Source organism: Pundamilia nyererei, unplaced genomic scaffold, assembly GCF_000239375.1.
Source record: "Pundamilia nyererei isolate P.nyererei 1_Seehausen unplaced genomic scaffold, PunNye1.0 scaffold00156, whole genome shotgun sequence".
Taxonomy (NCBI): domain Eukaryota; kingdom Metazoa; phylum Chordata; class Actinopteri; order Cichliformes; family Cichlidae; genus Pundamilia; species Pundamilia nyererei.
This window is the reverse complement of record NW_005187557.1, coordinates 1,185,904-1,198,877: the sequence shown is the minus strand read 5'-3', so window position 1 is coordinate 1,198,877 and position 12,974 is coordinate 1,185,904. Positions and strand designations below refer to the sequence as shown.

At 39.7% G+C, this 12,974-nt stretch overlaps 1 protein-coding gene across 2 annotated transcripts in view; it reads left to right on the top strand.

The window, feature by feature from the left end:
* Positions 1 to 12,027, top strand: part of ctdp1 (CTD (carboxy-terminal domain, RNA polymerase II, polypeptide A) phosphatase, subunit 1) — a 97,896-nt gene extending 85,869 nt beyond the window's left edge. For both annotated transcript variants that reach the window (XM_005745252.2, XM_005745251.2), the window contains exon 13: positions 10,622 to 12,027. In XM_005745252.2, coding sequence (XP_005745309.1) covers positions 10,622 to 10,811 — 190 coding nt within the window. In that variant the 3' untranslated portion in view covers positions 10,812 to 12,027. The remainder of the gene's footprint in view (positions 1 to 10,621) is intronic.
* Positions 12,028 to 12,974: the final 947 nt, after the last annotated feature.

Genomic DNA, 12,974 nt, shown 5'->3' with positions numbered 1-12,974 from the left:
AAAAATGCATACTGCACACTGCAGTTTAATGTTGCAAAGCACCTCTTTTTAACTTCAGTGGATATTATACATGGTTATGCTCAGGATATGTCAGCCCATTTCTACTGGAAATGCCTTTTGGTTAAACTTTCAGCAAGGAATTTGCATTTGCACTGTTACATTTTTATAAAGCTTTAATGTACATAAAAACCAGCTTCTTGTTTAAGTGAAAATAAATGGAAGGTTGTCTTTTTGCGCTACAAAATACAACTGTATTTTGTCTCGCATCAATTATATCGTCAGTTATATCGTTATCGCAAATTTTCAAATATATATCGTGATAAATATTTTTGGCCATATCGCCCTGCTCTACCTGCAACCACTTGTAGCTAGGAAAAATGTGTATTCTCTGATGGTAACACCAATAGTGAATTGAAAATGAAAATTTTAGTTATGTAGTGGTTACTGAAGTGTGTGAGCAACTGGAGCTTTAGGCCTCGTCTTGGCTCTCTGAATGGATCAAGCTATCCCATGGGACATTTTGTCAGTTGACACACAGCCTTCTTGTTAGTCTGACACTGAAACCTCAAGCCTTAATCCCAACGGTGCTTTGGAAGTTGTCACATGCAGTAAAGAAGGATTATGAGTGACACAGGGTTTAAAAGACGGCGGCAGCAGTCCACCTTAACTTGCATGTCTCTTGTAAATAAGCCGAACCTCAGCAAAGCAGAAGGAAAACAGGGTAGTGATCCCTGTGCACACAGTTCAGCAGTGCGAGAGGGGGCGGAAGACCATGAGGAAAAGGAATGCTTATTCAGGCTTTTCACAGATAGGAAAGTGGGAGGAAGGAGAAATGCACGAGAAGGAAAACCGAAACTGCAAGTAATCTGAGCCAGTTTTGTCCTACAAACTGGTGACGCACACAGTTTTTCTATTTATTATCTTACTACACATTGATCTGAAGTAGAGAGATGGATCTCAGGAAAAGGTTGGTCTGTCAATAGCCACTGTTTATCATAAGCCATACAGTCATGCATAAGCTACATGTCCTCAACACATGTTTGGGGGGTGTGGGTGTGTGTGTGTGTGTGGGGGGTGTGTGTGTGTGTGTGTGTGTGTGTGTGTGTGTGTGTGTGTGTGTGGGGGGGGGGGAGTGGATTTTGAAAAACTCCTGAGGCTTCACTCGTGTACTTTAGCCTGTTAGCAGTCGGACGTACCGCCCACGGTACATTGGATGGTTTAGGGGACTAATTGTAAATTTGTAGGACTGCTAAGGGGTTAGTCACCACTTAATATCTGCTAACTGTTGGAAATTGGACAGACAGTGATTCATGTAAAAGGGGGTATGGGTCGCAGCTTTGTTCAGCCACCCTGACCTGCTTTTACTTTAGGTTATGATTGCCATTATACCCACAATAAACCTGCTTTGTAGGCAACACTTTTTTAAGCTGTTTGTTTTAAGGGTCTTTGGAAAGAGCAAAGGTGACTTTAACTCCCTGGCCTGGATATTCATGACTGGAATGGCAATGTTTTTTGTAGATGTAGTTCAAATTCACTTGAATTGTATATCAGACAAAAATGGGATAAGTTCCCTCTCTCAAAAGTCCAGCAGCTGGTCTCCTCACTTCCCAGAAGTTTATGGACTGTTGGTAAAGAAGAGGTGATGCTACCCAGTGGTAAACATGGCCCTGTGTAAACATGTTGCTCTTATCAAATTCAAAATAAGATAATATTTTTCATAAAATAGTAAAATGTCTCAGCTTAAATGTGTTATCTTTTGTATGTTCTGTTTTGAATAAAATATGGGCCTATGAAATTTGCAAGTCACTGCATTGTTCTTATTTACTTTTATCCAGCACCCTAACGTTTCTGGGATTGGGTTTGTACTGTGAGATAGAACTGTCTCACAGTGCAAAATGGCATGAAGCCATCATTGGGACAGACTCATTATTTTCCATCCCAGCGACTGGCATTTCACTGAACGCTGTGACTCTGCATCATTGCATTTTCACAAAACTTGATTCACATTCACATTCTGCCTGGTGACTCCGCATTTGCTTTGCTGTCACTCTGCAAGCGCACAAAATAGGAAGCTCTGTTTGTTTGGTTTTTTGACACTGTGCTAATGTCGTCTTACTGCAAACGTCACAAATTTGAAGATAAAGCTTTTTCCGATTTTCACAGCTTAGCGAAAACACAGAGTGTCCTGGTGTAATCACCACTGATTGAAGACCATGATTATGGTCTCTACTTAGGGCTCAATATTGATAATTAGACGAGCTGTTAGTCAGTAGGCAACTGCCAACAATAGTGGTGTAAAAAGTACCTCATCAGGAGCCAGATTCCAACACTGGGGTAGTTAGTCTGTTAAGGAAAAAAAATGCTTTGAGATGAGAAAGTCCTTAGCAATCTCCACCCACAGCATGGACTGAAGTTGTTGGGGGTTTGTGGAATATCAAAAATAGTCCTGATTTTTAAGCTGTAATGTAGATTTATTATAAAAGTCTTCATATAAATATTCAAAATAAATAAATACCACTCTTAGATTTTGTCTGAACACGAAGTTCCCAGTATACTTTGTTTTTAATTAGGCTCAATAATGTAAACCTTACTTAGGCTGCTGTGTTATAGACATTAAAAGCCCTTTCTTACTTCAGGTCTTAGATAAGTAGTTTAAATTCTGTTTCATGTCCAAGTGGAGCTGATCTCGGTGTTAAAGCCATAAATCAGCGTCATAATTGCCTCAGACTCTCTGTATGAGCTCCGACATCTTTTCTGTACCAGACACACTTATTCTTGTTGTGACTGGACCCTTGGCACCTCCCATGTATAAAGATTAAATATTAACTTTGCTCTTTTCCAAGTGACTGGACTAAGCATTCGCATGTTCAGTCTGCTGACTCAGTCCCTGAAGAAAGAGGAAACAAAGGAATGATGTGAAGCGTGCCCTTTTCCCCGATATCCATTGATTATTCGGTATCACACTGTTGGGATTAGAGGTTTATGTACCACCCGAAGCACATCTGCAAAGTTCTGCGTTGAGTAGACTCATTCCATTTTTCACTCAACTATATTGAATATCCCTGTAACCTCGCAGTCATGTGTCACCTGTCACTGTTCGCTAACTCGAACAGTCTTTAATTTTTATTTTTGGAGGGGGAGGGGATGATACAACATAAGAGATATAGCAGGATCAACAGTGATGTTAGCACAGCTCTGGTAGAGTATAGAGACGGAAAGCCCCAAAGCAAAGACACAGCTCAAATATTTTATGAGTGGGGACATTGCAAGCTTAAAATTGAATTAAGCAATGTTGGAACCAGTCCAAAGTGTTGGTGTTTTAAGACTTTTCTGCCCTATCTCAAAGATTTTGGGGTATGTAATGGATGTTTTTTGTTGCAGTATTGAACCAGAGTCTTCTCCCTTCATCAGTATTGATGTTTCACTAATCCCCTAGTGTGTTTTTAGGTAAAAACTAACATATCCTGGTCCAAATCCATCTGAAACTCCTGAGAAATGATCCCTGCTGCCTTGTCAAAGCTAATGCTACAAGTAAGCGCTCAGAAATGAAATTAAAAAAAAAAACAGAAGTCATATGATAAGATGCCGGGGGGCTTTAATGTGATTCTGCAGCCTGTGGCTTAGCCAGAGATGGGGGTGGTTTGATGTAGACATTGGTGACAGGGGAAGATATAAATGATACTGACAGGGAATCACACAGTTGACATGCTGCGTCACACCTTTGTCACAGCCTTGGCTTGGAGATGCCTATCGTCTGGTGAACTGTTTTAAAGGAGAAAAAGGTCTTAGAGGAAAAGTAGAGAAAAACTAAAAACTATAGGAAGGCTGTACCAGTTATATCTTTAAATGATTAACACTACCTATGTTAACAGCAGTTCATCTAGGGGTTTGTTTTGCAAATTTGAAGATGCCGCTATCCACAAGATGTGCCGTACATTCATTTTGGTATTGCAGTTTTCCTGCCACAAGCTTTTCTGTTTTGGGATCTGCAAGACGTGCAGATTTTGTCAAAATGGTTGGCCGGTAAAATAATTATATTGTAATTTGTTTGAGTCACCACAAAATACAGAGTGTAGAATTTGAAAAAGCACAGCAGGGCAGGTTTTTGCTAGTGTAATGGTTTCAAATGGATTTTAACTACACAAGCAGTATTTAATTGTTAATGTTATTGTTAATCTGTGGTTCTCTTCCACGGCTTTGGTCCTGTCTGGTTCCCCTCACCTCCAACCAGTCGCGGCAAATGCCCGCCCCTCCCTGAGCCTGGTTCCTCAGGTTTCTTCCTGTTAAAAGGGAGTTTTTCCTTCCCACTCACGCCAAGTGCTTGCCCATAGGTGGTTGTTTGATAGTTGGGGTTTCTCTGTATTATTGTAGGTTCTTCATCTTACAGTATAAAGCACCTTGAGGCAACTACTGTTGTACTTTGTTATGAATTGAGTGTCTTCGTCTTGACTTTTCTCCTGACCTTACTGAACAGAACAGTGCAGAAAGTGAGCTTTGTTGAAAAGTGGGGCTTAAAAGCATGTGGCTTCAAAAAGGGACTTGTGTGACTGTTTGTTGTTTAACTGTCATTGTGTCTGTTGTTTGGTTTGAACGCTGCTGAAAGCCCCTATTGTGTTTGAAGCATAGCTAAGCAAAACTGACAAGCTTCCCTCATACACTGAGAAGATAAAGTCAGCAGAAAAACAGTCATTTTAAATAGACTGCTTATCATTTCTCTGCATATGGAGCTTCTGAATACATGCATGTATCTGTGTAAGCATCTGTGCTTGACATATCCGCTGTAAATGATATGGATTATGGTTAAAAATAAATTCTAGCTGGCTAAATACATTGGGAGTAGTTGACATTGTGCCAAAACGGCCGTTATGGATAGAAAGAGTGTTGGATGAAGTGTGAAAGGAAATCTGATTTTGATTTCCATCCTCTGTTTTGAAAAAGTTATCTTGGAATTGGCTTAACAAACTGTAGAAAGTAAGAAATCAACCCCCCAAGAAATCAACAAGATTTGGTCTGAGCCCCTCAAAGTTTAGTTCATTATTCAGTTCATTACCTCCCTCTTATGTCTTCTGTGTTCTGTTTCCTCCTCTTCCCCACTGCATTTGCTCCATTTGCCTTTCTGCTCCATCTTTCCCCTCCAACCAACCCTTCCTTCCTCCTTGCTGTTAGCAGAGCTGTCAGAAGTGTTTGAAGTGATTTCTCACTGCGTCTCCTCAACAGTCCTAGATCAGGATGCCTTGGGTGGTGTTCGGCGCCCCGGCCTTAAATAAGAGCTTACTTTTCTATCAGCGGGATGGTTACCGTGCCCTTTCTGTGAAGTCATTCCCAGTGCAGCTCCTTTGAATGCTCCCCTGGGCACCATTCGTGCTGCCTGGATTGAAGCACGCAGTTTTATAAAAATGTATGTCAACTTGGGGCAGATGCATTTCTCCTAACTTTTATTTGTTATTTTGTATCACTGGTGGCTCTAATGATGTGTTTAGGCTTTGTAGCTGCAGGCTATTTGTTCGCTAGCAGGCGCTCTGTAGTATGTCCTCATGCAATTATACTCCCATAGTACACACACATAATAAAACCTCAGAGTAATGACCGGAACATCTGTGTCTCTAATAACAGGCGTGTTATCGCCTTTTGCACCCTCATAACTGACGTTTCTGGTATTTTTTTGAGGAACACAATATCATTTTAATTTCCAAAACCATCTGGAAGGCATGAATGTGAGAATTCCAAACAGTTGCATAGTTCTCAGAAACACATTGTACAACCACATGCTTTTTTACATTGGTTTTTACTGGGATATATCTTTAATCCTCTTATATAATATAATATAATAAATCTTTAGCAATGCCTTTTATCATTTGGGTAATACCAGCCCAACTGGCTTCTCTTCATTGGCTTCAGAATTGTGTTTGACTTTATTTACTCTCTCCTGGGGAATAAGCTTCTGTTGGGGTTCAGGACTCGGACATCCTCTAAGACTAGGCTTCAAATTGTCCTTTTTGGTAAAACTTAATTACAGCTGGATCAGGTGCTAGTGGACGTGGTGTTTTGCTCTGGTTTCCATGGTTTCCTTGTGTTCTGTTTTTTTATTGGCTCTTTCTTCTTGTTCCACCAGCCAGTCACAACTGATGACTGTTCCTGCCTGAGTCTGGTGCTTTGGCTTTAAAGGGAGTTCATTGTCCCAAATCGCCAAATGCTCCAGTGTTGTAGGGTTTCTACCTTAACATCTAAAGTAGCGGTCCCCAACCTTTTGCGCCATGGACCGACACTATTTTCACAGACTGGCCTTTAAGGTGTTGCGAATAAATACAACTAAAATCAAACCAGTACCGGTACCAAAAAAAGAAGATTTATTCATAACACAAGGGAAAAGACCCAGGGAAACTGAGTTAACAATAAAAACGATCAAAAATACCGCTGAAAACCATACACCCAAGCCTCAACTCTCGCGGCCCGGTACCAAACGACTCACGGACCGGTACCGGTCCATGGGTTGGGGACCGCTGATCTAAAGCACCCTGACTGTTGTTGTGAGCTGGTGCTAGATACACAAAATTGAGTTCTTTTTCATAACTAGCAGGAACTGTGCCTGCGGATTACCACCTGGAAGGTCAGCCCCATTCTACTTCTTGTGCTATCAACAGCAGTTTGATTTCAAGCACACTCTCTGGGCTTAGGGCCCAATTCATTTAGCTGTTGATAATTTGCAGCTATTTGACAAGCCAGCATTTGTGTACAGTGGTAAATCCTCTCATGCTGAAAAAGAAGTCAAAAGTACCTCGCTAACACTTTAAAGTACATTGTTAGCAACTTCCTCCTGAAGTTTTTATGGCAGATTGGCCTTCACAGCTACAGCGTCAAATTTACTGGCCAATAAGAGATCCAGTAATGAGGAAATTTAAATGAAAGAAGTGCATTAAGAGATCCTATTATCTCAACACTTGCACTGTATCAGTTATACAACTGAAAATAATGAGGAAGCTTTATATTACCGAGCAGTCTTATCTTTTTATTTTGTCTAGGGAGCAGGCTGCCTTTTTCACTTTCATCTGTCCCCATTTGGTTTGTTTCCTCCCCTTTAGTATCTGACTCAGCTCTAGGGTTTCCTGTGGAGCCATTTAAAACGATGGAACTGTGTTCATTTAAGAGAGAGTGAAATATTGGACTTTACTGAGAGTCTGAGGAGCACATTCACCAAAACCCCTCAGGGCTTTGCATACGTGAGTTAGTAATGATTGCTTTATAGTACTCCATGTAACGAATGTGTCTAAACTCTGTGAGTGTTACATGAAGCAAGCTGGATTAGATCATAAATCCATCATATTTTTGAGCTTCTGTATAGTTTTATCATTCAAAAAGACTGATAGGGTACTGTCATCACCCCCTGGCAGCATAGATACCCAAGTTTGTGAATACAGTAACTTTCCAGCAAGGTGATGCAAGATTGTCACATTCATGGCACACATGTATCTGCTATTAAAAATCTCACACAAGTTTAAATCCCAGTGACTTTGACTCCAAGATCAGAGATCAAGTGTTTTAAAAGTCTTGTGAATGCAATAACTAAACAAAATTGTCAGGTAGGATTTTCAAATTCATACCATAGGTATATCTACTAGGAGACCGAGGCGTAGCACTGGCAGCTGCAAGTAATTTTGACATTTCTTATTAAAAATAATATGATATGCAGATTGTGAACACTTCCAGCTTTAATCCCTCGTGTTTTTGTTTTTTTTTTGTTGTTGTTTGGGGGTTGGGGTTTTTCAGTTTGGTCATCTTGTATAGCCATCAAAACAAAAATAAAAAGAGTCTGTTTTGTTTTGTTGACAACCCTATACTTTATTTATAAATCAATTTCTACTCCCGCTTGAAGGCTAATAATAAATATTTATGTCCATGTTGCTCAGTATCCATATACACAAACCCCCAGTTGTGCACAAAGTCCACAGCATGCATGTCTCTTGGTGAATGTGCTGACTGAATAAAAGTGAAACCCAGTGAACCTAGAGGTCGGGGCCTTAAACCTGCATTCTGTATGATGGCCAGCAGGGGGCAAATTTTGTATTTGCAAAAAGAAGTTTCATTGTAAAGAGTCTACAGGTGAATGACCTTTGGCTCCTCTGCTCTATGAACTGTTTGCTGATGACTCTGCAGTCTCATTTGCTCATTTCATCTGTTCAGTTTCTTCTATTTCATCTTCAGATCCTCTCCTGGCTCAACATACCTGTTTTCAAACAATAAGATGGTCATGGTCTAAGTGCTTAAGGCTTTAAAATCGAGATCAGCCATTGTTATGGTGTCTTGACTTTTTATATACAGTCTGTTGGGTAGAAGACTACCTACTGCTTCTGAACTTTTTCATTTTTTGCTGTCCTCTCCTACAAAACTTGAATCAGACCAGTGAACCCAATAAAAATGAACTCTGTTGCCGTTTTTTGACTGCTCCGCTGACACCAGCACCCCCCACCACAGGTGTCGTTTAGTAGCGCTTCCCATGCTTTGAATGATCTGACTGTGGGGGAGAAACTTGCTGGGACGTCCACTCCTGGGAAAACTGGCAAATGTCTTGAACGTTTTATATGCGTGAATAATCTTTAACTGTGGATTTGTTTGGAAATGGTCATATAACCTATGCATAGCAGGCAGCAGCTTCTTTAAGGTTATTGCTGATATCTAATAAGGACTAGCTTATTTCTATTACATCCTGATCCAGAGCAGAGAGAGGGTGTACATGCACCAGGACTGTACACCCTCAGCTATGACCGTTTAATATCTAAATGAAAGAAAGAAGCTGTAGATGGCTTATTCTGCAGCCTGTTACTAACTAGTAAATAAACTAGTGAACGGCAGCTTCTCCCTTTGTAGCCATGTCATTTAACAGAAGGTGAAAAAGATTTTTTAAAATGGATAGCTGCTGAAGCCTGCTTGGGAGGTGACTTGAATGAGTTTCGTGGGAGTAAGTAGCGTGTGTGTCTGTGGGTGGTTGGATTAATAGCTGAGGATTTAGATTGGATGTAATGATGCAGAGCAGAAAGCAATGGGGGAAGCCATTCCCCTCCCGCCCCCTGCTGTCCCCATTGTTAATATTTGGAAAGAATGGTAGGATGTGGGTATGGAAATATTCATGTGATACACACATCCTGATAAACGGGCCCATATAGCGTGATGGGCGTGCTCAGGCAGCGTGATACAGTACATTGATGGATTGGCTTTTCTTCTCCGTTGTCTCCAGATAAATAATAATTAGTTCCTCATATCCACTCTTGCCCTCACAGCTCAGCCTCACATTACCCTCTCACCGCTGAGGTTCCAACTTCTGGCTCTGGAGATTAAACTTCTTGTTAGTTCAGGGGTTCTGAGCTCGTTTGTTGTAACACAAGCGCAGCCCTTTTGCTCACAGACACCGTCTGCAGGGGTCCGCTGTAAACCGTCATGTCACGAAACCTCTCCACAGATGTAAGCCGACATCTGACCTTTAATGAACACAAAGGCAGATCCCCACTGCCGTGGGAGGCTAGCGAGGCTGTCTGACACAGTGCGGTCTAATGAGATGGGTCCTCTTGTCAGAGCCGGTGTCAGACCTTCTCAATGACCATACAAAACACCTACACACCTCATTAGCATCATGCTAATAAGCCATTCTACTGAGGATGCCATGGAGAAACTGGAGTGGAGTGAAAAGAGGGATGGCATGTTCACAGTAATATCAAAGAATTCTTCAGCTATGTGTGCTTTCCTCCAGCTTCAACAATACCTACTCAGATGCTTCAAATATACCATCAGTATAGAACATTTAAGGTGGATTCACTGTATGTTTTAGTTTCTATTGACAAGGCTGTGCATAAGATATATGAATTTAACAACTGTCTAGTGATGGGTGTGAGATTTGTAGACTAAAAACAGATTATCGGGCTAAATGAGGACTGGTATCACGAGCAAATCATAGCATTTGTCGTGGGGTGGACTACCCATAGTAGCAAATGTGACATTTATTAATTGATACATTAATCTGCACATACTCATTAGGCTCATTTTGGTATGAAGATATGCAGATTAATGTAAACTAGGGTGATGGTTATTCATGATGTCCAAGAAATTAGTCCATAATCTGCTGTAGAGGGGAATAGGTGCGATATGGGGACTGAGAAGATCCTAGCAGTTTAATAGATGGGAGAATGTCATTCTTTCATGTTTTGAACATGTTGAAAGAGATTAAATCTGTTTATCCAGCTGTCATTTTCATCTTGGAAGAGATGACTATATTCAAAATAGGACTGAAACTAAAGATTATTTGGATAGTCGGCTAAGCATTTAAAAGCAGGCACTTTTTCCGTTCATGTTTCAAAGTTGTTGTTTTTTTTTTTAATTAAATGCTCTTTTTTTGCTAAGTGACATCGCTTTCATGTGTTTTTGCAAAGTATGAAGCCACAGCTCACAGCTAACTAGCCTAGAACAAAGGCAGGAAATAGGTAAAATACTAGCATTGTTCTGACAAACTTAACAAAATTAAGCACCTTTAAATCTTATTGAATGTTTTAATAGTGCGAACTGAAAATATTCCCCAGGATCTCATAAATATCAGGCTTTATAAGTTCTCATAAATAATCCTGTGTCATTTCTTTAGGGGCCAGAAACGTAAGCACGAGGAAGATAAGGAGGAAGATAATGTCGACAGCAACAACACAGAAGACAAGAAAGAAGAGGAGAAGTTTGTCGATGAATCTTCCAAAGACTCTAACGAGGAAGAAGGCAGTAACTCGGAGGAAGATGAGATGGCCGCCGCCTTGGAGGCAGAGCTAAATGACTTTATGTGATGATGAAATTAAGGGGCTCAAAGACAATAAAAATAAAACCCCAGTCTCCCATAAAAATGGTACCTAAACAATTATTTTTCTGCTTGGGATCTGTGTGTAATTAGGATGTATGAGTGTTGTAATAGGAAATAAAGAAGACAAAAAAAGATTATCCTGTACAGAAAGGATGTGTTGTACAAAAATCAAGACAAAAATAAAGACTTAGATTTTTGTAGCATTGATGTGTAACCTTTTTGGCAAAAATAACAAAATGCAACAAAAAAAACCCTTTGATGTTAACATTTTATTGTAACATAAAAAATCTGTAGGACACGTGAAATTTGATACATTTTGTTTTTCTATTTCAATTTTTATATTGTTGAGAAATGAGTGAAATCATAACATGTAAATTTTGCTGATTGTACATGCCAAAGAGTTTGAGATAGTTTTACTAAGGCCTGCAGCTAAATATTTTACTCTTGACTTCCACTTTTATTTTTATTTTTGGCCTCTTTGACAGTTTCTTTGTGTTATGAATGCAACCAGCAGATCTAGACATATGAATGTGTTTCCACAGCTTGTTTCTTCCTCTTCGTTGTGTTTGTACATTTGGTACATTTGCAACAATGAGATCAACTATTGAGTCTTTTGTGCTCTATAACCATGAAGTGATCCCAACTTTGTTTTTAATATGGCTCACATTTCCTTCATCTGCTACCTTAATTGTTGATCCTTTTGTTAGAATGGATACCTTCCTTTTACTTATCTCCCACTGGAGCCAATCACCAATTGACAAAAGAAACAAAATCTGAATTCCCTTATCTAGTTTGGGTTTTTAATCTGATTTCATTTGTAGCTCAGCATTCTGTGATTTGATGGACTAGTCTGATATTTTGGGAAATATTTCTTGTCGAGAGGTGACCACCTGTAGCTGGCCCAATGTGGGGGATGGCTAAGTGGCAAATAATTTGATAATAAAATATTTGTTTTCTCCTTTTTATGCAAAAATGCAAAACCTTTGCCAGTTTTTGCTTTCCCAGTGTGAAGATTTTACTCTTTCTTTCTCATGTATGATGGTAAATATTTGGTCAACTGTAGTAAGGCAAAAGGAAAAAAAAATACCTCAGTCTTTTGACAGCCATTTTTCTGTGTTGATATTATGTTGAAAAAACTGCTGATCGATTAGTCATGAAAATAATTGTCAGGTTATCAGTAATGAAAATAAAGGTCACTTATTAAGAAATGAAGATGTTGTGTTTCATTAAAACAATAGATTTTATCTGTTTTTTCGGGGGTTGGGGGAACACTAAGCTGTCTGGGATACATGACATCTTTAACTCTTAAGATATTTCCCAAAATGTGAGCTATTCATTTAACTGTAAGTGGTATAAAAAGCAAAGTTAGTTACTATTGTGGTTTCTTTCCAGACGCTAGTACACATTCTTGTAGTACTGTTGCAGGATTAGCATACACAATAACCACATTAGCCGACTGTAGTAGTCAAGCTAGCTGCTGTATTTGGCTAACATTTTCAACTCCTCTTAGATTCAAAAGAGAACATTAAAATAGTTCATCCTACAATGAAGAAGACTCTACAAGATATAACTAACATTAAAGAAAAATGCTACAATTAGCTAGGTTGCTAGCTACCATTGGCATTCTCTAGATGTGTCCTTGATCCAAGACAGCTGATTCAAATGGCTAAATTACCTCCTCAACAGGTCTTGAAGTTCTCTGGAGGCCTGGTAATGAACTAATCAGGTGATTCAGGTGTGTTGACACAGGGTGATATCTAAAACCTGCAGGATACTGGCCCTCGAGGCCTGGAGTTGTCCACCACTGACAATGCATCATATGTTTTTTGACAGTCCCTTGCTTTCTACTGTCTTAGATGGCACCCCATGATAGTATGGAAGCCCGTTTCCGCCACTAAAAAAAAAAAAAGCTAGTATCCATAACTCGAAATTTCGAGTTATTATCTCAAAATTTCGAGAAATATAACTCGAAATTTCGAGTTACTTTTCTCAAAATTTTGAGTTAGCTCTGCCAATCAAAAATATACGTGAATGAGGTCGCTTTCTTGTTACCTGGAAGCATATGGCGCAGGACCGCGCACTCAAAAACGGATCCCAACAAATTAAAGTATGTTTGCTGATAGTAACACCATGTGATTCAGCTAATAAC